Source organism: Ctenopharyngodon idella, chromosome 14 (genome assembly GCF_019924925.1).
Source record: "Ctenopharyngodon idella isolate HZGC_01 chromosome 14, HZGC01, whole genome shotgun sequence".
In the NCBI taxonomy this organism is placed as follows: Eukaryota; Metazoa; Chordata; class Actinopteri; order Cypriniformes; family Xenocyprididae; genus Ctenopharyngodon; species Ctenopharyngodon idella.
In genome coordinates, this window is record NC_067233.1 from 29164121 (window position 1) to 29189655 (window position 25535).

Sequence of the window (25535 nt, forward strand, 5' to 3'; positions counted from 1 at the left end):
TATGCTCGCGCTCGTTATGATTCAAATTTGAAAGTAGCGCCACCCTCGAGAAGCGTTACGACATGGTTTACGGCACTGATATCGAACGCTCATTGGTTCTCACCTGCTTCGTCACAGATTGCGACATGCCGTGTTTCAGTGGATTGACATTTGAAATGAGTGCGCGCCTTCACGGAGAGAAGCCGGATTCATCATATTTTAATGGATTAATAAATTAAATTCTGCTCTGTACCCTATAAAAAACTATTACCGCCAGAGAGGACTGTGATTGGAACTCATCATCATTTGAACTACTTTTGGTAATACCCCTGACATTATCGCAATAAATAAATGATTGCGATTACGCTTGTTTGTCTGTTATTCTTTTATTTATAACAGTACGGAGTTTTAAGAAATGGTTATGGGTAGGTTTAGGGGTAGGTGTAGGATTAGTGACTCAAAATATCGTTTTAATGTTATATTTTTACTAAAATTGTCATTTTCCCACACATTTCTGTCCATTATGTTTTATTATTTTAACATTCTGTATGAAATGGGTAGGTTTAGGTTCGGGGTGGGGTTTAGGGATCTTACATTTATCTACAAAACGATAAAATGAAAATTATACATATATCTTTATGACATGAAAGATTCGTAAATATTTTACGTTTTTTCGCTGTAACAACGTAAGTATTTTTACGTTTTAGCACCTTTCTAAACGTACAAAAATGTACGTTTTGTGTCTTTGAAAGTTACGTATTAATACCTACGTATTAACAATGAGACCAGGCTGGTAATGTATATTATGAGAAAATTAGTGTTTTTTGTTTGTTTGTTTTCTACTTTGGATGCATGTATACCTATTATAGGAGACTCCAAAACAAAACTAGGAACCTTTAAAATAGCATAATAGGGGCACTTTAACTTAACTACTTTCCATTTGTGTTTACTGCTCAGTGTTTGAATCACATCCTTAATGTTTATTTCCCACTAATTAGATGAATTACAGGTATTTGTCATTGATCGACAGAACATTTCTTGATTGATTCCCAGTTCTTTCATTTCATTAGACTGTAAATCGAACATAAAACACATGTATTTATATATCTTCAAATCTAATCAATTGCCTTTATTGCCTTAGTGCAGCAATGAAACTCTAACCTTTAATGATTATGGGATCAGTTTTTATAGGATGGTAAGGTGAATGACCTAAGTGCTCATAAGTAGATGACAATGATGACAGTCACAGAAAAATCAATGCCGGGGTCTTATTTGCTTCTCCATGCGACACATTAATGCAGGGAAGAGTGTGTGCTGTGGACGCTCACCTTCATGAAAGACACTTCATATTGCATGACCACACAAGACATACATCTGATGCCACCTGTCAAATGCATCACATTCAATAAACGACCAGACAATTTTGAAAAACTGAAGTTTCAAAAGCTTCACAAATTGTTTTAATTGAACACAAAAGAATCTCATGCTGTATGTTTTATTTGTTAGTTTGTTTATTGGTTTTCATGAATTTTGTAACACTGTACTTAGTGTTTGGAGATGTTGAGGAATTAACTTCTCTGCTTTGAAATTAACTAGTACATCTTCTTTATTACTCATTTTGGGGAGCACATTTGCTGGTGATTGCAGAATTGCTGTTGAAGGGAACTCGCAATGACGTTTCCCTTTGCAATGTTGCACTGGGGGCACAAGCCAATTTTAGTATCAATAGCTAAAGCCTTGTCTGTCTGCAATGCAATTAAAAACTCAATTTTGGTAGAGCTTTGCTGCCCACGATAAATGGAACTGTCATCCTTGAATTGTTCTTCCGACTGACAAAAATACACAGAGGATAGACAATGCAAGGCTATACGTGCCTTAGTTAAAAATCTCAAAGAAACTCAAATAACCCCAAATAATGTTATTAGAGTAGTCAAATTATGCTGTAATTCTATATTATGGGTTAATGTGTAAATATAATTTTACAATGATTCGTTATTTATTGGTTGGGACAGGGCATTCCCAAGTTGCATGACGTTACTCATACTTAAACAGCAGCAGTCATTCACTCATGTAAATACACAGTATTGAACTAATATATATATATATATATATATATATATATGAAGTATAGTCACTTGACAGGAGTAAAATGTGTTCAGCACCATGGACAGCAGCCCTGCTCAATAATAGCTGCAGTATAAAAGGGCCAACTTAACAATATACAGCTAGCTCTCTATGTTAAGTCCATATTCATTCATTCATTAACATTAGGCTGGTTTATTATGTTTAGTCGTTTTTCCAAAGGTGGCGTTCACACAGTAGGCTACGCGTCTGCCATGTTTTAATTGGGGTTGAAAGAAACTGGTTATCTGTGCAAACACGCGTCAAACGGCCGTTGCGTTGCGTCTCTGTTCTTTGCGCGTTGGTGTCGCGTTATTAGACGGCGTGTCTACAGCTCAACTTTTAAAAACAACCTCGAAACCGCCGTGTTCTTTCTTTTAACGCAACACGCGTGCGAATCCCCTTCAAATAACATGACTGCTTTATCTCACGCCGTTGTTCATCCAGTCGCTTTCGATATGACGCTACGGTAAACGATTCCTAACAAAGCGATCGATGGAGCTAAACTTAATGGGCTTCATGTTACGCGTCACCGCCTCCCAAAACAATAGCACACAGTCTTCCTTTCACGTGACACTGGATCTGCAGTGAACTGCCGTTATATTAAACAAACTTTGAGTTCGCGAGAGCGCAGAACTGTTATGTTGGTCGCGTCACTGATTAGTACATTGAGCGTAAATGCACACAGCTAAATACATCAAAACGTTGTGTTTTAATTATGGTAATTACATGTGTAAAATAAGCTGCATGAACCCTTGACATGCAGCTGCTGAGGTAATGTATTATGACACTGGTCGCCTTGAGGCTGGTGGTTTTCCACCGCTACCTTTTGATAATTTCATGACGCAGATGATGAATAGTGAGAATAACCTCAGGTAGAGTATTTTCTAGTCATGGTTGTATCTTTAAACAGTACAGTATAAGTCAACAACACACACAGGACCAATACCAGATGTGTTACATCATGTGTTACACGTCATATTCTTTAAAAGTTTGCATCAGTCGGTGAGCGAGTTGAATATATCAACGATAGCCAATAATATATTAACCTTATTGCGGCTACAACGTTTTTGAAATTGTTTATAGTGTGTATTAAAACACATTTCCATTATTATATTAATATTTAAATATTATGATGTATTATAAATGTGGTTACGGTAATTCATGAATAAATCTAACAATATGTAGGCTATTATAATGCATTATGAAAAGCTCTACAATGCATGCATAATATACAGGCTTCATAGCAAGTGTTACCAAATCTCCTTCTTCTTCAACGTCAGTTCAAGTTTGATCAATATCGCCCTGCTGGTCCAATTGGAGGAGTCGCTCGCACTCACTCTGAATGTGATGCTCTCAGTCGCCTCGACCATCTTCAGCACCAGTCCCTCTCCATCTCCCCCCTTCTCTCTCTCTCTCTCTCTCTCTCTCTCTCTCTCTCTCTCTCTCTCTCTCTCCTCACATGCAGAAGAATTGTTCTCCATGAGTCGCTCCGCTTCACTCACGGCTGGATTTTTGCGTTTATGATTCTCCTCAAACAGTTCGTTTTATGAGGCTTGATTTTTTTGCGGCAGGAGAGAAAATGGCTCAAAGCGCGCTGCTTTTTTTATTATGGCTATTCGGCACATCTCTCGCTGGCTTCCCCAATCAGATAAATATCGGTGAGTCCGTCCGGATATGCTTGCCTTCTTTTATCGCTAGGCTTTGTATGTCGATGTCTGGTTTCGATGTATAGGCTATTTGTATATGCATGTATATGTATAGGTTAAACGAAGACGTTAGTATCGCCCGCTGTATTAAGTGCACTAATACAATCTAAGGAATCATCGCAAATGATACCAAACAGAATTGACATAAATAATAAAAACGATTATGATTATATTTATGCGAAATGTTTAGGTTTCCATTAATCTGCATGCATGTCTGCTATCAATCGCTTTTCATAAACTTAAGAGAAAGTTCCTTCCTACGAATGGAAGCGAATCAAATTGAGTCCATGAATGTGTCTAAATGGATTTGACACTATCTAGTGCTGATTTAATCCAGCTGTTTAATATTTATACAGTCTTTATATGCATGAAATCTGCGCATCATCTTTGATTCATTGCTGTTTGGTCTCCATAAAGGTGGGCTCTTCATGCGTTCCACCGTGCAAGAACACAGCGCTTTCAGATTCGCTGTGCAGCTCTACAACACCAATCAGAACATGACTGAGAAACCCTTCCATCTCAATTACAACGTAGATAACCTGGAGTCATCCAACAGTTTCTCTGTCACTCATGCATGTGAGTACTATGAGCTTTTTTGCCTCAACGCTGCTTCATATCACTGACTGAACGATACGGAGGAATAACTGTCCATTGGTGGAATTTCAGTGAACTGTGTTAATTATCATCCTTGTCCATCGGTAATAAACCAGTCACTACTTTGATAGATTCCAGCTCAATGCAGCATTAAAGCTAGTGGAGAAACACTATATCTAATAGGGTATTCTGCAGTGAAGAGTTTCTATTATGTTATTTCATAATCTTTACTGTAATGATCCAGTTAACACCATGCCTTACTGTGGAGCTCGAATAAAATGTATTGGTACTGATTGAATAGCTTAATAATATGAATATTAATAACAACATGCAGTAGCACAAAGCATAATAAAAGTGGGGTATATAGTGACACAAACAATATAAGAGCATAAAAAAATTCAACAACAGAACAGACAGGTTTGAATTCAGAAGCCAGAGTTTAGTATAACACAAAGAGATGTGTTTTTGGAGTTCAGATAGGGTGGAGAGGTCACTGAGGGACTGTGGGAGAGAATTTCATAGTTTCAGGTTGATATTATATTTCTTCACTAAGCAACAGAATGTAAGAGGTTTTCTCTGAGAAACTTCTGATATTTATCAAAATTCTTGCTTTTGAAAATGTTTTTCCATTCAGTCACTGTTATTTGGCTTCACCGTTACGCTTGCTTAGTACATGACAAGTCATTTTGTATTTCTGCTTTGATGTTTTTGTGATTGAATCCCTTTATAATTATAACAGTTCTTTTGTGGCATCCATGCTTGTCCAGTCTGATTTGCAAGTGAAAGTGTTGCAATAAGAGGATGAGCATTCAGTGATAGAAGTGCTTTGTGGGCACAGTCTGTCGGTATTTCTGAGTCAAAATCACTTTGAATTCAAAAGCAAGTTCCCTTGGCAACACAGAATAACCCCAGCAATGTAGAGGTACCGATAGGTGTTAGAAAGATAGCATAAATGATTATGCAACTCGAGATTTTCATGGAATTATTGGAAAGACATAAACAAAATATTTTGTTATTTGAGACTGGAATATTTCCTACCAGACCTTAGACACTCACTATTCATCTTTTTCATCTTTTTTTTTTTTTTTGCTCAAATAGTAGTCGGCCAATATCAATATCTAGTGAGGAGGGTGGTGGATATACATACATATATATATATATATATATATATATATATATATATATATTGAATTGTGTGTTATGGTCAATAACGTGTGACTGGTCATTTTTTTTGTCCAAAGGCCTTAATGATAATAAAAAACAAAGATATGATATCCAAAGTATGATATGATATCCAATTAGATCTCTTTTATTTAATCCAAAAGTTTTTAATTATATTTTGCTACATATAAATGTATTTTAAAGATTCAAAAGTCATTCGGTTTAACCGTCCAAAGGCCAAAACAGCCATTTAATTTGTGATTAAAATACTTTAAAATGTAATAAATATATATATTTTTTATTCTGCCATGATTTTATAACATCATATATCAACATAGTGCAAAATGGTTTTAAAATTATGTGTAGAAGTCATTGCTTTGATATGAGAAAAAATGTCCGGAAAAATGAATTTCATTGATATCATTCGGAGTAGCCAGTATAAAGGGACCATTTTGGATCAAGTCATGCGGTCAGTATCATGTGACAGGATGTGACATCATTCAGACACCTGCAAAGGACCACATGGTCATGAAGCAAAGTAACTAACTAATTCATGTTTTCACTTGCTCATACGCATGTCCCGAAACATTAGGTCATTCGGTACAACCGCTATAAAACATAGAAAAAGTTGTAATATTTTAAAAACTTGTACTAAATATAAAATGTTTAATTGTCCTTTTGCTAGCTAGCTAGCAAATCAGCCTGGTAGCATTATTTGAAAATATCGTCATTCGGTATAACCAAAAGTGTCATTCAGTAAAACCAAAATTTTGGTTAAACCGAATGACTTTTTTGGTGACAAATTTTGTCAATCTTGTAAAAAAACAAAACCAGTGTTAATTGATTATAAAAACCACATAATCTCATTGTTAACACTTAATATAACTTCAAAATTAATTATATCTCCATTAGTTTTTTTTTTTTTTTTACACTTTTAAAAAGCTTATTCGTCAATGACCCGTTATTGGAAATTAACTTTTCCATTAAGGGCTTATATTTAAATGTATTTACACAGACTGTTTAATGAAGCTCTGAGATTCCATTAATGCATTTACAGTTTAATTACAACTGCAAAAATAATGTTATGAGATTATCATTTTCAAATATAAAATATATTGAATATAGAAATATGAACTGTTGGAAAATATGAAACTTTAAAAAAATATATACTTTAAATATGAAACTAAAAGCACCAGTAAGTGGCAGCAAGTCACAGTCTTAATGAGCGAGTCATTGATTTATTCATTCAGTTGATTCATTCAAAACTGCTGATTCATTCAGGAACAAATGGATAGGCGACGCTTCTCTGTTTACAACTTTTTTTGTTTTGTGAGCACAATAGAGCAAAAACAGTTGACATTGATAATATTGTGTCTAAAATGTACGTCACTTAATATTAACCTAATTGTTTGTTAATATATTTATTAATTATACACCACTGGATAAAGTTTAAAATAGTGATGATCTTAAATGGAGGATAATGGCCATTGTTAGGTGAAATGGCCATTTTCATTGGCTAGTCATTTCCATTGCTCAATACATTTTGAAATAGCCATATAGTGGCAGATTTATCAGCCTGTCCAAAATATACACAAACCGTTCTTGATTTTTATTTATTTATTTATTTATTTTTTTTATAAACAGGGCAAGGTCTACAAATGTCAGATTGACCGAAAGCACACTTTGTAGTATATGAGCTTTAAAGGGATAGTTCACCCAAAAATGTAGTAAAAAATGTAGTAAAAAGAAAGTAAAAATCATTTACTCACCCATGAGTTGTTCCAAATCTGTATGAATTTCTCTCTCCTGCTGAACACAAAAGAAGATATTTTGAAGAATATGAGTTAACCAAACAGTTGATGGACCCCATTAACTTCCATATTTATTTATTTATTTATTTATTTTTCATACTATGCAATGGGATTCATCGACTTTTTGGCTTCTGACATTCTTCACAAGATCTTCTTTTGTGTTCAGCAGAAAAAAAGAAATTCATACAGGTTTGAAATAACTTGAGGGTGAGTAAATGATGACAGAATTTTCATTTTTGGGTAAACTATCTCTTTAAGTATGAAAGACGTACCGCTGTCTGCTATCTGACAATTGACCGTGATATCCAGCAATCCCTCATACTGTGAATGTATATATGTAACATTTTTACTTATCTGAGCAGAGCACATATAAGGAATATTTCCACCAGTTGCTTTACTCACAGACTGTCCTCCAAAAAAAAACGACCCTATAGGTCGTTTTTCAAGGACCTTATTATGACCTACAGTATATTTATGTTTTAAAGTCATGCAACTTCTAGCTGGTGTAAAAATAATGACAGTGTCGTGTTACGTCTGTTGTCATAAAATGACGTACCAATCAAAATGTGTGTTCATTTAAATGCAATGTGTGGACTTTTTACACCATTTGTCCTATTTCCATTTAGCAAAACTCTTTTTTTTATTAACGACTACACCCACCCCAACCCTAAACCTACCCTTAGTGATTTATAGTGCATATACACTTTATGAGTACATGCGTTCCCTGGGATTGAACCCACAATCGCATGATCACATGATTGCATATTGTTATATATTGCAACGCTCTGCCAATTGAGCTACGCGAAACCCCGAAATATGACGCAGATAAAAGGGAACAATGCATTAAAATGAAAGTGTCCTGTTGTCGATAGGGGCGCAACTTTTGCAAATGCTCCTATGGGTCGTATTTCATGAACTGAAATGAAAGTGTCCTGTTGTCGATAGGGGCGCAACTTTAGTAAACGCTGCTATGGGTCGTATTTCAGGGAAGTGACAAACAACCTATATAGGCGTATTGGTTGGAGAACATGTTGTTTACTCATGCCTTCACTTCAGTGCTGATCTGTGATGTGGTAACCTCAGCAGCCATGTGGATCTCTAAACCTCTCCTCAACCTCTGCAGTGTCGTCTCATTAACAAACAGACCTCATATTGCTCCACTGCACTGACTGCCAGTGGGGGAAAAAAAATCTACACATAGACAGCCAATCAAACTGGAAGTGTCAAGGTGGGGGTGGGTTTGTGGTAAAGGAGGTGCGAATCTCTGTGTTACGGTATGTTGAGCGGCGATCACGTACTAATTAGGTGTCTGCACTGATAAGAGCACAGGCGTTAAGAAAATGAGTGAATAAATAATAGATTACATTGTTCTAGCAACAGTACATGTCACTGCATTGAAGACGCACAGGGCTGGGGGAGAAGGAAGCTGGATTTTAGCAATCCTAATAAATCGAGGGGCACAGTAGTCCAAAGAGAGTGACTTACAAAGCATACAGAAAATGATTCAAGACTGTCTATATATAACATCTGATGTCCAATGTTGTTTTCAAACATGTAAAGCTACAAGCTGTTAGCGGCCATCTTGATTTTACAAATATATTATATATATATATATATATCTATATATATCTATATATATATATATATATATATCTCAACAAGAGAAAAAAAATAGGCTGGGCCTTCAGTGGGATTTTAGTGGGATTTAGCAATAAACTTGAATAAAAACAAGAAATTTAGATGTTACCTTTTAGGCTGCCATTTTTAAGTGTTTGACTTTGAAGATCAATTGATGCAGCACAGCATCATACGTTTTTTCACACACTTTTAAAAAAATCGCTATATCATGAAAAGTTCATGCGAAAAGCTGACCTATTGGATAATCATTGACTTTGTTTGGTTAACGATTATTAACCTCATACAAAAGCACATGCCCTGTAGCTACTGTACTGTAAGTGTTAGTAATTGTGTTTTTGTAAATGTCAGCACTCTTAATTATAGGTATCCATGATGACATTTTATATGGAAAAAAATAATGCATAAATTATTTTTTTTAAAGGGGTCATGAACTGCATTATTTTATTGTTTTATAATGTTTCCTGGGGTGCATTTATAATGTTAGTATGATTTCTACATCAAAAATTGTCATAATTTAGAAATAATAGGCATTTTTCCTACCCTGATTTTAGCCCTCTTATTTGAATGCTCTGTTTTAAGGGGCGTGTCTGCTGTGAGACTTCAATGTAAATATCCACTGCTGTGATTGGCTAATATCTTTGCCTATAAATAGCTAAGTATTATTCTCTTGAAAACTTTTAGCATGTTTTTACTATTACAGCTCTCAAGGTTAACTAATTGTGAAAAGTGTTGATTATATTATTACAAGATCTATGGCATTATATTTAGATTGTGGCATGAAAGGTTGCAGTGATGAACACCGTAGCTGATCACAGACATGTTGTTAAGTGCATGAATGCAGCGATCTCATCATTGCAACTCAATTTCTATACACTAACAAATGCTTTCATCATAACAGTGCAAACGTGATGTAGCTAAGAGATTTGTTGAATAAAACGGGAGTTTTGCCGTGAATCCAGAACTCAGTCACTGATAAACTCACACTGTTTGATTGACAGCTCCAGCGCGTGCTGTTTGATTGACAAAAGGGAGCGTTCTTTGATTGCTTTCTATATATAATTTCATAACCGTATAAATAACAGATTATTTTCATCCTACTAAAAGAAAAAACGTGAAGCTGACCGAGTCATTGATTTGATTTACTGACACATAGACAAAGAACATCTGATTGTACATGAATCATTACATATCAGATCAGGCATTAGAATTAGTTATTACACAGTTACATTAGTTATTACACTGTTATTACATGTTGTTGCATTACTGTCGAGTCCATGTTGTAAAAGTTTGTTTGCAAAGCCTGCGCCAAAATGCGATTAATTTACCAAAGAATCCATATTGAAATGTGCCGAATACAAATAAATAATGCTCAACTGAGACATTCACATTGTTGAAAATAAATAACTAGCATATTTCTAGCATTAGGATCCCTTGAAAGGTAATGTTATTTTTGTCCTGTATTGCTCTTCTCTCCTCCTCATCTCACTAACACGCCAGTGGGCGGGGCTAACGTTGCAATGATGAAGTAGTCGTTGATTTATTCTGCGGAGGCGGGGTTTCACCTATCTATATGCACATTCTGGGAGGAGTCATTCGCTGGGCCTGGTGTCAATAAAAGCTTTTATTGGACTAACAAGGAAGTTATCATTTCTGAAACTTACAGGATATTATTATAGTACAAAGACCTCTTATATATCAAAAGCTCAAGGAAAAGTTGATTTCTCAATTCATGACCCCTTTAATGTTAGAACAATTGATGGTTACACTTTATTTTGATAGTTTACTTTAGACATTTTACTAACTATAAGTAACTTTGCAATTGCCTGTCAACTAACTGTCATTAATTTGCAACTACATGTCAATGAACTCTCATTAGATTATTAGTAGACTGTTAGGTTAGGGTTAGTAGTTCACATGTAGTTGCAAAGTTACTTATAGTCAGTAGAATGTCTTTTGGTAGCATCAAAATAAAGTGTTAGCAGATATTAAGCAGACAGTCTACTGTACATATACACTAATGACTGCTAGTTGACATGTAGTTGCAAAAGATACTTTTAGTTAGCAGAATGTGGGAAAAAAAAAAGTGGATCATCAAAATAAAGTGCTACCCAAATGATTTTTTACAAGCACTGAGAAACTGTGCAAAGTGAAGAAGTGTTTCTATTACTCCTCAAACGTGACAGCTACACTTTTCGTTTTGCATTTCAAAAGCGGCATAAAAGATCTGAAGCATGCTGAATAAAATCTTCAAATCGTTGTGGCGCTGAGTGTGTTTAGATGACACCATGTGCTAAAGTAGTCACAGTCATTTCTAAGTGTTTTCCTTTTACCCTTGTGGCATCTCTACATTATAAATTTGAGATTTGTTTAACAGTAAATCAAAAATGCAGAGAGGAAGCTTTCAGTGTGAAACATTGAAATGGCCCTTTATGGATGGGAAAATTTAAATGCTGCTTCCAAAATGTGTCATATTTAGCTGAGTTAGTGCAATAGCAACTAGATTTGTACATTTTCCAAAGAAAAACGCATTGGTATGGTGCTCTGGGTGGTTACTAGGTGGTTGCTTACATTATATATGAGCAGCGGTAATGCTTGCTTTAACTGGTTATCAGTGTAAATTCATTGGCTCTTACCTTCACATGAAGAGCTGAAGCATGCAATGCATTCACCATCTTTTTTAGAACAAGAAACAATATATTCTTCTCAAAAATTGCCTTATCAAGTAGCATGCATAATAGGTTCCTAGTATAATTTCTTGGTTCACTTGTCTTTAATGTGATACTGAATTGGAAATGTGTAATAAAGACCCAAAGTGCGATATAAAGCTTTACGAATAGCAAATCAGTGTAACATTTCTCTAAACTCCATGAAACATGTTTCAATATTTCATTTTTCCCCTTGCTTTTCGTGCTGGTTGCTCTATATAAAATCAGTGCATATTAATTTAATTTTGTCACATGGGAGTGGATGTCTTTTAAGGTGAATCTATTTAAGGGAAGCGATGTTCCTTCAAGGCTGAAGCAGCATCACATGTCTCTCCCTGTAAACCTTCATTAGGAACAGCAGCCCAGCAGCCTACATTCACACAGCAGGCCTGAAACGCAAACAAACTTTCAACACAAAATCATTTGTTCTTTCCTCGTTACTAGCTTGGATTCAATGAAAAAAGACCTTAGCAGCGTCTTTCTGCCTATTTCAGTTGATTGGATGTCGCCCCAAAGAGCTTCACTTTACAGTAAATTCAATACACTTGGACAATCAAAGGCAAAAAGGAATGTCTGGGATGAAGTCACTTTGCAATTTGTTGTTTTAAGTTTTATCAATTATTATTTTTTTGTCTATCTGATATGAGTACTCCACTGACATTGAAAAGCTGTTTTGCTTCTTACAATCATGAGCTGTTTTGTTGTTAAACTGCTTTGCTGTCAGGTTATCAATCGATAATTTAGGTAATTGCTGTTTACAAAGTGACAATGAAGCAAACCAATGTTTATGAATGACTGAGCAAAGTAATGAGACCGCTTCTCAAATTGTTCTAGTTGATTGTACTCTGAGATTACATTTTTGGCTGTACAATTGTTTTTGTTTCTAATGATGTTGGAGTTGTATAGTCTGGGGACATTTTGATGAGGTTGCCAGTTTCTTTATTCTGGAAGAAATATCATTCTGGGATTGGTCATGTTTCACCACAAAACCAAAAGAAAGAAAATGATTGTGTATAATTAGAGATATACCAATGTATCGGCCAACAATCGGTTTCGGTCGATAAAAGCTATTATCACTATCGGCCGATTGTTCAAAAACAGCTGATGATCAGGTCCGATTATATCCTGTCAATCAAAAGGGTGAGGAAAAATGTGTTCAGACTGCAACTCATACTGTATTTGAAGAAAATCTCTTTTGTGTTGAATTTAGTTAACAGTTTAAAAAACAGCGATGTTAAAGCAGGCTCTATTTGACCCTATGAATCACCCATAGTTAAAGCCAAGGTTGCCAGGTCTGCTTTAAGGTGATTCAAGTGACTTTTAACATGGCATATAGCTTCTAATGTGTAGTGAAACCTGAACGTCTGAAACAGATTGATAGGGAAAGAAACTGGCATTCATTGTAACTAAGTCCTATTTTGTATCATATTTTACACTTTATATTAAGTTTATTACCTTATTACCTATTAGTTTGTTACAGTGTAATTATACATGTAAGTACTGAGTAATAATAATTAACCTCATGTACTAACTATAGGGTTAGGGTTAGGATCAGGGTTTGGTTTAGGGTTGTAATTATGCATATTTTATAGTTGTTATTACAGTAACTACATGAACATGTAACAAGGACACTGTAAAATAAAGTGTTACCAAACTGCTAATTTTAAAAGCTGTGGAAGAACAGAAGAATATATGTTTGAACCAGCAATGTAATAGTCAACTAGAGCTGCTTGTACACCAAAGACAGCACTGTCAAAACTGTCTGCCACACAAGCACAATGAAATGGCCATCCACTGCAAAATGTTCTGGCAGAAATGCAGGGCTTACAAAAATAATAGAATAAATAGACTCAAAATGACATTTCACCTCTACCGCCTATTGACGGAGACAGATTTCTGAGTCACTGAAGTATGTTGAGCACAACAAAGTACAGAGATTGCTAGAGCCCAAGATAAGAGCCATATTTGCCATAGGGAATCAGCTGTGATGTGTACTGTGAAGACAGTATGTGCAATATGGCAACAGCGACGGCAAAGAAAACAGCACATTTAAGCATGTTTTGTTTACATTAATTCAGTACCCAAATACATTCTGCATTCTGTCACTCCTCACTGTAATGAGATAGGAATCTTCCCAGACAGCATACATTATTTCTGGGAGAGCGGAACGTCTTTATATTTGCAGAATGCAGCATATTTGAGATTTTAACATGTTGCACTTAATAGTCCACATCTGTTGTGATTGCAAATATTTACATTTTGTCTTACTCAAAATCTTCTTGTGTTTTGGCCAGTCACAAGTTTGTATTTGTTTTGCTGCGGTAAATCTAATCCTTCGTTTGTTTGCTGCCAATTCAAGTCTTAGGCAAGCCTTAGTTTTGCAGTGGAACTTTGGAAAAATTTTGAGCATTTTGCTTTGTTTTGTGCTACTCACGGTGGATGGATCTGCCAAGATGCTTGAATTTTCCTCCCAGCCTGCTGATTTGTGTTTGGGACATGGTTTTGCTTTTGTACCTCATAGGTTTTTTTTGTGCAGCAGTTTTGGGTGTCAATTGTGGTTTTCTCTGGATGTGTTTAGTATAAATCTTTTTAAAAATGCTTTTACAGATCAGATAAAGAGAGATTTTTCCCCTCCACAGATGTTTGTGAGAATTTAAAACAATCTCTGAATGCTATTTCACTGAGATTTCAATTTCTCATTGTGTAGCAGGGCATTGTTAATAGCTGAACTACCTCAGAAAACTTGAAATTAGACATGTACCTAAATCATGGGGTGGAATCCATTCTCTTGATTGGAATATGAATCAAGTTGTCGTACCACTGCTTATAAAATTGCCATTCTCTGATGGGATCAATACAGCCAAACTGATATCAAATTGCTGTGGCTTAATGCCTTGTTCTTCTCTGAGTAAATAAGCACAGAATCCCTGAGATTGGAATTTTATGAGATGTGCAATTTCTTTTTGTCAAAAATGTTTTGCTTATCGTGTCTAAGCCATACTGCTTGTGATAAGACAGAGCTAATAGCCTCCGGTGCGTTTGACTGAGTCAAAGTCCATTCGGATTTTGTTTAGTCAATTAGCCTAGCTGAACTTGTGGTATTTTGCAGGAAAAAAAGGAGGCATTTCTCTGTCACATCTGTTTGGGTTTTGTTTCCTGTTTATTGGTTAATATGATTCCCTGTTCACCTCATGTGATCTGCTCATGTGCTTTCGATAGGTGTGTTTGACTTGAAGTGGTGCTGTGCAGACCGATTGGTGTATAACATCAAAATACTGCGAGAACAATTAGAGAGCAGGCGTCTCTATGCTTTCGAATCACTCTCATGATATTTTGATGTCATACACCGATCGGTCTGCACTGTTTTCATTTGTTTGTCTGGTAACACTTTATTTCATAGCCTTGATACACATGTCGAAACTATAGTAATCACTATAAATTGTGTATAATTACATGCAACTAACATGCAATTACGTAATTTCAACATGTAAAACGTGTTTATGTCCTTGTAGAACTTGTATTTACAACTTCTAAGCTGGGATTTTTCTGAGAGTTCCCACCTGTAACACCTGACCTCTGCAGATTCATATTGGTGTTGCCATAGAAACGCATAATTCCCAGTCCGAGGATGTGAACAGCTCTGAGTAGAACATCACATGATTTCATCTTGAAATTACGGTAACTATGGCATGGCGTGAACGCAGCAGTGTAGCGTGTAATTTTTTTTAATGTTAAAATATTTTTCTTAAAGTCTGCATGGAATCAAAACTGATCCTATGGACTGATTCATCTATCCATATTTTGGTCACACTTTCGATAATTAACTATTAAGACTTTTGCCTTTTTATTAATAGCTGTTAAGTTTAGGTATTGGATAGAATTAAGGGATGTAGAATAAGGTCATGCAAAATAAGGCATTAATATGTGCTTTATAAACATAAAGTACTAATGAACAGCCAATATCCTAGTAATATGCATGCTAATAAGCAACTTAAAGGGTTAGTTCATCCAAAAACGAAAATTCTGTCATTTATTACGTACCCTTGTGTTGTTCCACAACCGTAAGACCTTTGTTCATCTTCGGAACACAAATTAAGATCTTTTTGATGAAGTCTGAGAGGTTTCTGTCTCCCCATAGAGATGCAATGCAACTACCGCTCCAAGGTCCAGAAAGGTAGGAAAAAGATGTCATTAAAGTACTCCATGTGACTCCAGTGGCTTAGACTCAATTTCATGAAGTGACGTGACATTGTTTGCGCAAAAAAAAAAAAAAAAAAACATAATTTACCACTTTACATAAAAAAATATTGAGGCCGATATGACTAGGAACTATACTGTCATTCCGGCGTAATAATCAGGAACTTTGCTGCCGTACCATGGCTGCAGCAGGCGCAATGATATTACGCAGCATCTGTTCCTAGTCATATCGGCCTAGAAAATCACAATGTTTAATTTTCCTTCGGTCTTAGTACACGATGTAACTACAGAAGAGTCAAGTTTTAAATAGGAAAAATATTGAAACTCTTTGGTCATTTTTTAACGAGATGCTAACGGTCTAATCAGATTCAATGAACTATGCTAAGCTATGCTAAAAGTGGTACCGCCAGACCTGGAGATCAGCTGAATGGATTCGAAAACGGTAAAACTCAACTGTTTAACTCTAGGGGAGCTGGAAAATGAGCCTATTTTCAAAAAAAGTGGAGTGTTCCTTTAAGGTGTACCTCCCTAAGTGTGACGTTACCAGGTGCTGTCCATGGCAGTGGTGCTGAATTGGTTAAAATCGATGGCTCGAGAATCAATAATTCACTCTATGCAGGGCTGCTTTGTTATGTGAGAAAGCGAAGTTTTTTATAAAATAAGCACTTCAGAAGTAGAAATTGCATTTATCAGGACTCATAGGATCTTATCTATATTCTAATTTATCTATATTCTGGGGGCTCTATATTCTAGCTGAGCCCCCAGCGTGAGTTTAAGGCTGTTATTATATACACAATGTGTGCCTGATATGAATAAAACACTCAAATTATATAACTGAAAGGGTTATTGTTGCAGCTATAGAAGTTGATTTTAACAAACTATAAATGTCTTTTTTATGTAGCCTAGTACTTCATTCAAATGTGTATTTAAATAAACCTAAAATAAACCTGATGTGGTTAAAAACACTGAATAGTTGTGATATATGACAAGCGCTGAGCGCGTCTGTCTCTGGCTCAGCGCCAAAGAACATTTGAATTTAGCAGTGAATCTTTGCATTTTATTCTTTGGCATTATCCTAATTGAAAACTGGGTGTATTACAACTTCAGAATTACATTTGTATAGACTGTCAACAGTGATAAGGTAAAGCTAAGAGTGGCCCAATCTTACGAGCGAATGACTTACATAAGGTATACTTAACTAAGAACTTTTCGGGAAACACGTATTAACGTTAAGGTACAGCTTAAGAACGACGTAGAGTTAAGAAGGTTTCGGGAAATCCAGGCCTGGAACTTGGAGTGGTAGTTGCGTTGGATCTCTATGGAGAGATAGAAACCTCTCAGACTTCATCAAAAATTTGTGTTCCGAAGATGAACAAAGGTCTTACAGATGTGGAACGACATGAGGGTAAGTGATGACAGAATTTTCAATTTTGTGTGAACTAACCCTTTAATAGTGAGAATTAGAAACTAAACTACAGTGTTACCTATATATATATATATATATATATATATATATATATATATATATGTGTGTGTGTGTATATATATATGTGTGTATATATATATATATATATATATATATATATATATATATATATATATGTGTGTGTGTATATATATATATATATATATATATATATATATATATACACATACATATATTTATATAATGGTAATCTTTAATCAAAATGTCATCTCTCTGCTTATGTTTGCAAGGCCATGCTGCATTTAAATCAGACTAATTCGGATTACCTTCATTCTGGTATTCGATGCTCTCAATCAAGAACTGATGGATAAAGTCCCATCCTACATTTTTTTCTGGTTCAACAAGCCATTTCACTCAGAAATACATCACATTATGACAATAAAGTCACATCTTACATTTCATGTCAACTTTAATATGCAGAAATAGTTTCCAGAAAAGTGTAAACACTGTGACTGTAGTGCATCCGATGACCAATGGCAGAATGAGGATGTGTTTAGGAAGCCTATTTGCAAATATTTTAGTTTGAAAATTAATTTTGCAGTTCTGTTTAGTGATGCACAGAAAATTCACACTTCAGCTTAAATTTTTGCGAATTTAAGTTCAGAACATCAGTTTTTAGAAGTTTATTCCTTCTTCCCTGCATTACTGTGACTTACAACATTACATGTTTAAGTGATTTTGAAGCTCTGTTAAATTAATTAGTGACACTAGCTAAACAATATTTGAGCATGCTAATCCTCCAGGCAGGGCTTTGAATGTTCGATACATTTTCTTGCCCAGGACTATGACAGATGTGCTACTTTGAAGTATGGCTGGGGTGAAAGAGGAGGGGACGGTGGTAGCTCCCTAATTACTTCTGTTTTCCCATTATGCCATTCAAGGCTTGAAGTCGCAGGTACATTTAGACGAGCAGTTCAAAGCCAAAGAAGCAACATGAAAAGACCGTGGGTGCAGCATTTCTTTTCTGATGGCCACAGCTGAATTAAAGCTGAGTATGTCTTCCTCCTAGCAGCACGATAGAACAGTGAGACCAATGCACGTTTTTGTTCTCTTTATGAGCTTACTTTTCTTGATTTTTGTTAAAAAAAGAATTTGCATTCCTAGGCCCTTTAATCTTGTCTCTCTGTCTGCACAAAGTCGCCCATCTTTCATTCTGTCATTAGGCTAATGGTGTGCATCTCCTCTGCCAAGATTTTACATGTGCCTAGCCCCTTTTTTATGGGACCCACCAATTTCGTACACACACTGCTAGCAGATGGGTTATTTGGCCACTCCGCTTAGCAGTCTGCTGTTTTACTTTTCGAAAAAAGAGCTGCAACAAAGCTTGATTTTATATTATGCACATTAGCTTCTCAAAGTTTAAGGGTGTGTTCACACTTCCTTACTGAAAAATCCAGCATAAACCAGTATGAATTCTTATGCTGGGGACCAGCAACCAGTAACCAGCATGCAAATCATACCTTATGTTGGTGACCAACAATGCTGTATTTTTCAGCAGGGTTGGCAGGTTTGGTTCGATTAAAACAAACTTTGGTCCAATTCCTCTGTTAGTGCGGTTCATTTGAATAAGTGTGAATGCTGCGATCTGAACCTTGGTGTGTGCCAAACAAGCAGACCGCTTTGAAATGAACTCTGGTAAGGTTCAACTGAAATATGAATGCAACAAGGACCAATCTAAACAAACCAAAAACAGGATGTGATGTCACAAAATGCAGCCCTAAAAAGGACAGAATTCTCAAGCATACCTTGTGGTTCTTGTCATAGGTGCTACATTGTCGATTACAGTTCGGTACAGGCGTCAGAAATGTCGTCTCCTTCACTGTAAACCCGAATAAGAAGGGCTAACTCAAAAAATTTGAGGTAATCAGTTACATTTTGATAGCAATTAACATAAAATATTTATTTAATTTTTTTCATCAGTTCTTTTGATGAGTTATTTACTTCACTATAAACCCTAATAAGAAAATTCAGAAAATGCCAACTTGTTAATTAACATGTTAATAATAGCATAGTATAGCACTTACTGAATAAGTACAGCAACTTAAAACATCACAACTTACCTGCTCTCAAACCAAGCCGCATGCGCTACTTGTCACCATGATGGCAACTCTCCAAAAACCCACATTAACAGAAACTCTTCTAAATTAGCCTAACAAAACATTAATCAATACTAAATCTCCCTTACCATTAATTTTGCACAAAAAAAAAAAAAACATTATATAGCACTTAATTTTAACATTTACTCTCCCTTTCAAGTGCCATGGGCAAAGCATGCTGGGCAATAGAAACCCCAGCCCAGTTTCAGTTAAACTTAAGTTTGTCTAAATTAAAAGAAATGAGTTCATACAACTCAAAACAATGAAACAGTTCAGTTTACTTGAAATATGTCAGTGCTGTAAGCACAAAAGAAAAATAAAGTTCTAAATACTCATAACAGTTAATTTAACTGGACTAATTTGTTCAATTTAAGTTTGTCCTACTCAAACCAATTAAGTATTTTGAGCATTAGGGTTTACAGTGTTGCAGCAGATCTTCGTTTGTGTGTGATAGAGGAATTCCTGACACTGTTTTGACTCATTTGCACTCTTAAAAATAAATGTGTGATTTTAAGAAAACAGGGTTTTCACAGTGATGCCATAGAAGATTGAATTTTGGTTCCCCAAAAGAGCCATTTTCTTCTTAATGTAAAGAACATTTTAATAATCTAAAGAACTTTTTTTTTTTTTTTTCACTATAAAGAACGCTTTGTACAATAGAAAGTTTCCATGGATGTTAAAGGTTCTTCATGGAACCATCATTGCCAATAAAGAACCTTTATTTTTAAAAGTGCGGGCATTTTATAAGCCTTTCATGAGTTCTCTAAAAATACCATTATATGTATACACATGCAAAAAGCGCATTTGCACACATTTTTTTTTTTTTTTTTTCTTCCCCATTTGTATCTTTGGGTCTGGTGTTAATAATGACAGTGTGAACATTAAGCGAACCAGTACTAAGTGTATCATTCTCTTTTTTGGTCTGAACCAAAAGAGCCAGAGAATCAAACTACAAGAATGAACACATGAGAATGCTACTAGAGGCAACAAACAGAACTGTGACAATAATTAAGCAATTGCAGTTTACTGAATATCACAGACAAGCTGTGATTATTCCACATAAAACTCCCATAAATAAGAAGTAAATATGTAAATATATTTAATAGGGATGCACCGATACCGATACCAGTATCGGTATCGGGACCAATACCAAGCTTTACTTGTACTCGTACTCGTAAAAATACCCCCGATACCAAAGACCGATACCTCACGTGACGTAACTGACAGAATTTTCCGTGCACAGAGACACCGGCAGCAGCAGCATAAACAATGTCAGCCTCAGAGGTGTGGAAGTACTTCAAAATTAATGATGACAACACACACATTGCGAACTGAATGCTTTCAATCACAATTCGTTATCGATTAGTGAAGGCGGGATAGGCGGAATTGCGCTGAATGACACAGACCAGAAGCGCTCTCTCTCTCGCACGCGCTCTCTCTCTTTCTTGCGTGTGATCCCAGTTCTCTCAGACAGCACGCGATCGGTTCTCCTTGCGCCTGAATGGTCAAATGCACACATAGTTGTCAAAATGTCCATCGTGTGGAGTATCTCACGTAAATACAGTCAGTTATGGCTTAAGTGGACGTAAACATTTGGGTGAAAACAGGATATGTGTCAGTATCCATGGATTCGGTCTTAAAGGGACCGTAGCCTACATTTGTCATTAATGTTAATAAAACAACAAAATATGTTAAATAAATGTATACATGGTAAATAAACCTACTGTATCTGAAAAACAAGTTTATTTAATTTGTATCTCTATAGTATTTGTTGTATTGTTTGTACATTTCTTTTTATATAACAACAATTATATATATTGGTAATTATGCCCTTTGAAGGTTATTGGACACTGAAATTTTTGTTCTTTAAGTTGTTAAGTTTTGTTCTTTTATGTGACAAGCACATAAAAATGATTACTTTTTTCATTAGAGTAATAATAAAGAAGCTGTTCGACATTCATTAGTCTCACTGTGTTGTGCTTGGAAAACTACAACATCAAAAAAATAAAAAATAAAAAGAAAGAGAGAGAAATTAATAAATGTATAGGCATCGGCATCGGTATCGGCGAGTACTAGAAAAAAGTATCGGTACTTGTACTCGGTCCTTAAAAAATGGTATTGGTGCATCCCTAATATTTATATTTAATTTTTCAATTAACAAAAATAGTTCCAAAAAAATTCAAAGCATAAAGCATTGTGTTACCAAGTAACACACAGGGTATGTTAGTGGAGTGGAGTGACAGCCATTTTCCCTTCTCACTCAAAATATTCTGCAATAACTCCATTCCAGCTCAACTTCAATCTTTCCATTTTGCATCCATTCCCCACTCCGAACAATTCTGGGACAAGACAAAATCTGCTTTTTGGAACCAGATGCTGTAGATACAGTATCTACTGGCAGGGGCTAATTTGAGCAAACCTTTGTGCGGTATAGTTTTGCTGTTTATTTCAATTTTCTTCTAAAGTGATTTAAACATTTTGTTAGCCTGCGTGTTTCCTGGAAATCAAACCTGTGGTGTTGCCAGTGTCATGCTCTGCCAGTAGCGCTACAGGAACACACATTATTTGTGTTGTGAAAGGTGTGATTTTTAAGAATGTTTGACAAACTCTTAATCTCTCATGAGTGGCAAGATTTTCCTTCACTGTCAGTCAGCAGGACAGCACAGCTTGTACTACGATCAAACTCTCAGCTGCAAAGAGCATATGTAATGATAGGTTGAAAGATGAAAGACTCTACTTGTTCTGCCACTTTCTTTCTGTCTCTCGCTTTTACTTTAACATGAAATTGTGAAGTCATGTATGACTTTCTCTGACAGATGCCCTTGACAGTCTATGGTATGGTCTTGGCCCAGCACTGCTCTCATTAGCCAGAGCATCGGTGCACCGGAGGTGTTTTGTCAGGTCATTCTCCCCCTCGCAATCTAAAGCCAAAAAAAGCAACTTATGCCTGGGTCTCCCGTCAGAATGGTGGTGTCCAGCATTGCTGGAGTCAGGGGAGATCTGTCAAATGAGAGGGAGGATGTCTTCAGGGCAAGTGGACAGTTGCTGTCCCACCATGGATCAACTGTTCAGGCATTATGAAGGAAGAGTTACTCTAAGGACAGCAAATCAATACACTGCTTCTCAAACATATAAACAAATACTGTTCATATACTGGGGAGAAAGTTTCTCCTCAGCATCTTTTTTTTTTTTTTTTTTGAACAACCTACCTGGCCCATTTATCTTGTTAAAATATGGATTTTTACATTTCCTAAAAGAAAATATGAGTCCTGTTCGCCAATGTACTCACTAGAGCATTGTGGGCGGTTGTCACGGCTTTATCCTGAAGTTTCTACAGTGTTCTGGGTGGTCAATAGCTGCTTTGGCCCAAGTCAAAAGAGCCGACCTTCTGGTCTTTATGATACTCTATAGATATTGAAACATAGAATCATTAGAAAAAGGACCTTTGATAACACTTTAGTATAGGGAACACATATTAACTATTAACTACGACTTTTCCCTCAATAAACTTCTAATTTACTGCTTATTAATAGTAAGGTAGTTGTTAAGTTTAGGTATTGGGTAGGATTAAGAATGTAGAATAAGTTCTTGCAGAATAAGGCATTAATATGTGCTTAATATGTACTAATAAATAGCCAATATTCTAGTAATATGCATGCTAATAAGCAACTAGTTAAAAGACCCTAAAATAAAGTGTTACCGGATCTTCTATCTACATTTTTCCAAAACTCCAAAAACAAACCTATACATACAATTCACTGTAGTTTTGCAGCATTGCAGAAAGTAACGTAATATTTTGCACAAATGTGGCCTCGCCACCAACACAATTTTTATATGTGCCTGGATTGAGGTATTGTTCCTTCAGTGTCCGCAAGTCATGTGTTAATGTACATAATAGTAATAAATTTGTATGAAGTATGAACAATAATGATGCTAGTGGTAAGCACTAACAACATAAATACCACACTTTCAGTTAACAAATGTATATCCTGAGAGATCTCCATAAATGCCTATTAAGTATTATTGGTGGCAATAAATTAACCTTTTCATATCTACAACAAACAAGGCAAAGTGAGTGTACCATTCAGTGCGATTATTTGGCCACAATAATCACATCACACTTGCTTACCTGTGTATAGAGGCTTCATTCAATCTTGCATGTGCTGATCAAATCATAGCCATTAGGAGATGATAGGAAAGACCTTCATCTGTCCTCTTCTCCATAGATGTGCTTGAAGAGATTTGAAAGTAGGCTATGCAGACAAGTGCATTTGATATTCAGCTGAAAGAAAACAGGATGGATCAAGGGCCCAGGGCGATTGGCAATTCATTTGTATGCTTTAAGAGGGATGATATCTTCAACAGAGAACAGTCAAGGGTACAAATAATGAGCTATGCAAGAGGATATAGACAGAGAATAATAATAATAATAAAAAAAAGAAAAAGCTCTATATGAAGACTGAAGGCACAAAATGATAGTAAATCTATTGTTTAATAGTACTACATCTACTAATTATTCAGTGAGTTCTAGGGCAAGCATTATTATTACGACTCCTCATACTTAGTATTCTCCTTAAAATATCCGCACGTAACTTGTTCTGAATCATTTGTGATACAGACATGGATGAAACCTCAAACCACCCTACAAAATATAAAGGCATCTATATGTTTGCCACGCGCTGGCTAGATGTGATAATCCACAAAAAATGCTTGATGCAGACGAACGATGAAATCACATTTAATAAACATCAGGAACCATACATAGAGACACTAGCATGGAACTTCAATACAAGACAATGAACAGATGATTATTGAGGGTTTAAATACACAAGATGACAATAGGCTAAATGAAGGACAGGTGTTGGTGGTTAGTTGACATGGAAACAAACAACAGGAACAAAATCACAGGAACTGAAACCAGAAACATCAAAATAAAAGTCATTGAACACAGAGACACAGGCAATCGTGACAATGTTCATGTACAGATTCATTTATTGCAAAATTATATATTGTCCAAATTATATTTTCTTTGACTTCAGTAAAGTTGATGTGTCTTTTAATTCTACTCATTATTCATTTTAGATGTATTTAGATGAAATATTTTCAATTAAATTAAAATTCATTTGCATATTTTTTCCTAAAACTATTTTGTGGATTTTTTTTTTTACTGTTAAAATCCATTTTAGAGATTTTGGGCAGTAATCCTTTACTAGTAACACATTACCATTAATTTGAGCATTAATTAATATTTAGATTTCAGTAATAATATTACAGTTACCATCCATAAAACATTATTTTTATTTGCCTCAACCCCTATGATCTGAAGTCCAACAATCTAATTATTACTAGATTCATTTTTGTAATCTTCCTGACTCACGCGTGCATGTGACGCCACCATTACTGCAAGCTGGCTTGGAATATTGAAAAGCTTACATTCAGCAGCTGGAAATATTGACATTACTGCTTTTGTCAGGATAAAGGATGACAAGAACACCATTGTCAAATGTAAGTTGTGGCATATTTAACTCTGGCATTGCATAGCTTGCCCATCCACATATTCATTTGATCTCTATATAAATTGTACCTACATGTTATCAAAAATCTTACTAGAAAATAAAACAATTTCTTATGACCTTACTTGATATTCTTTTGACAACATACATCATGACATATAGACTCATATGATGAGGCAGAAATATGTTGTTTGTGGCATTTTACAATAAGCTAATCGTTACACCTGCTTAGCATTTCTCATGTAAACATCCTTTATTCTTATAAAAATAGCCCAAATCACATTAAAATCCCATATGTTGTCATAACCATGTTTATTAGCTTCATGTTTCATTTGTAGAAACATTTGTCTGGGTTTGTTATGTACGAAACAGAAAGCGGAAGTGTAGAGGAACTTAGGAAGAGACAGGTCGGGTTATGAACACCTAATATGAGTGACATATGAGCAGCAAATGATCTTCCTCTGAGTCATAACAGCGATCGCGGAAGTGAAAACAGGTGGTGTTTCTGAAATTGCGTACTGTCTG

The 25535-nt window shown here is 35.6% G+C and overlaps 1 protein-coding gene across 8 annotated transcripts in view; it reads left to right on the forward strand.

The window, feature by feature from the left end:
- The first annotated feature begins 3454 nt into the window (after nt 1–3454).
- Nucleotides 3455–25535, forward strand: part of gria3b (glutamate receptor, ionotropic, AMPA 3b) — a 135101-nt gene continuing 113020 nt past the window's right edge. For 3 of the 8 annotated variants that reach the window (XR_007924950.1, XM_051860813.1, XM_051860814.1), the window contains exons 1-2: nt 3455–3761; nt 4227–4385. Coding sequence is in view for 5 of the 8 variants with exons in the window: in XM_051860813.1 (XP_051716773.1) it covers nt 3650–3761; nt 4227–4385 (271 nt within the window). In the remaining 3 variants the exon portion in view is untranslated. The remainder of the gene's footprint in view (nt 3762–4226; nt 4386–25535) is intronic. The other 5 variants (XR_007924949.1, XR_007924948.1, XM_051860815.1 and 2 more) reach the window with 3 other exon arrangements.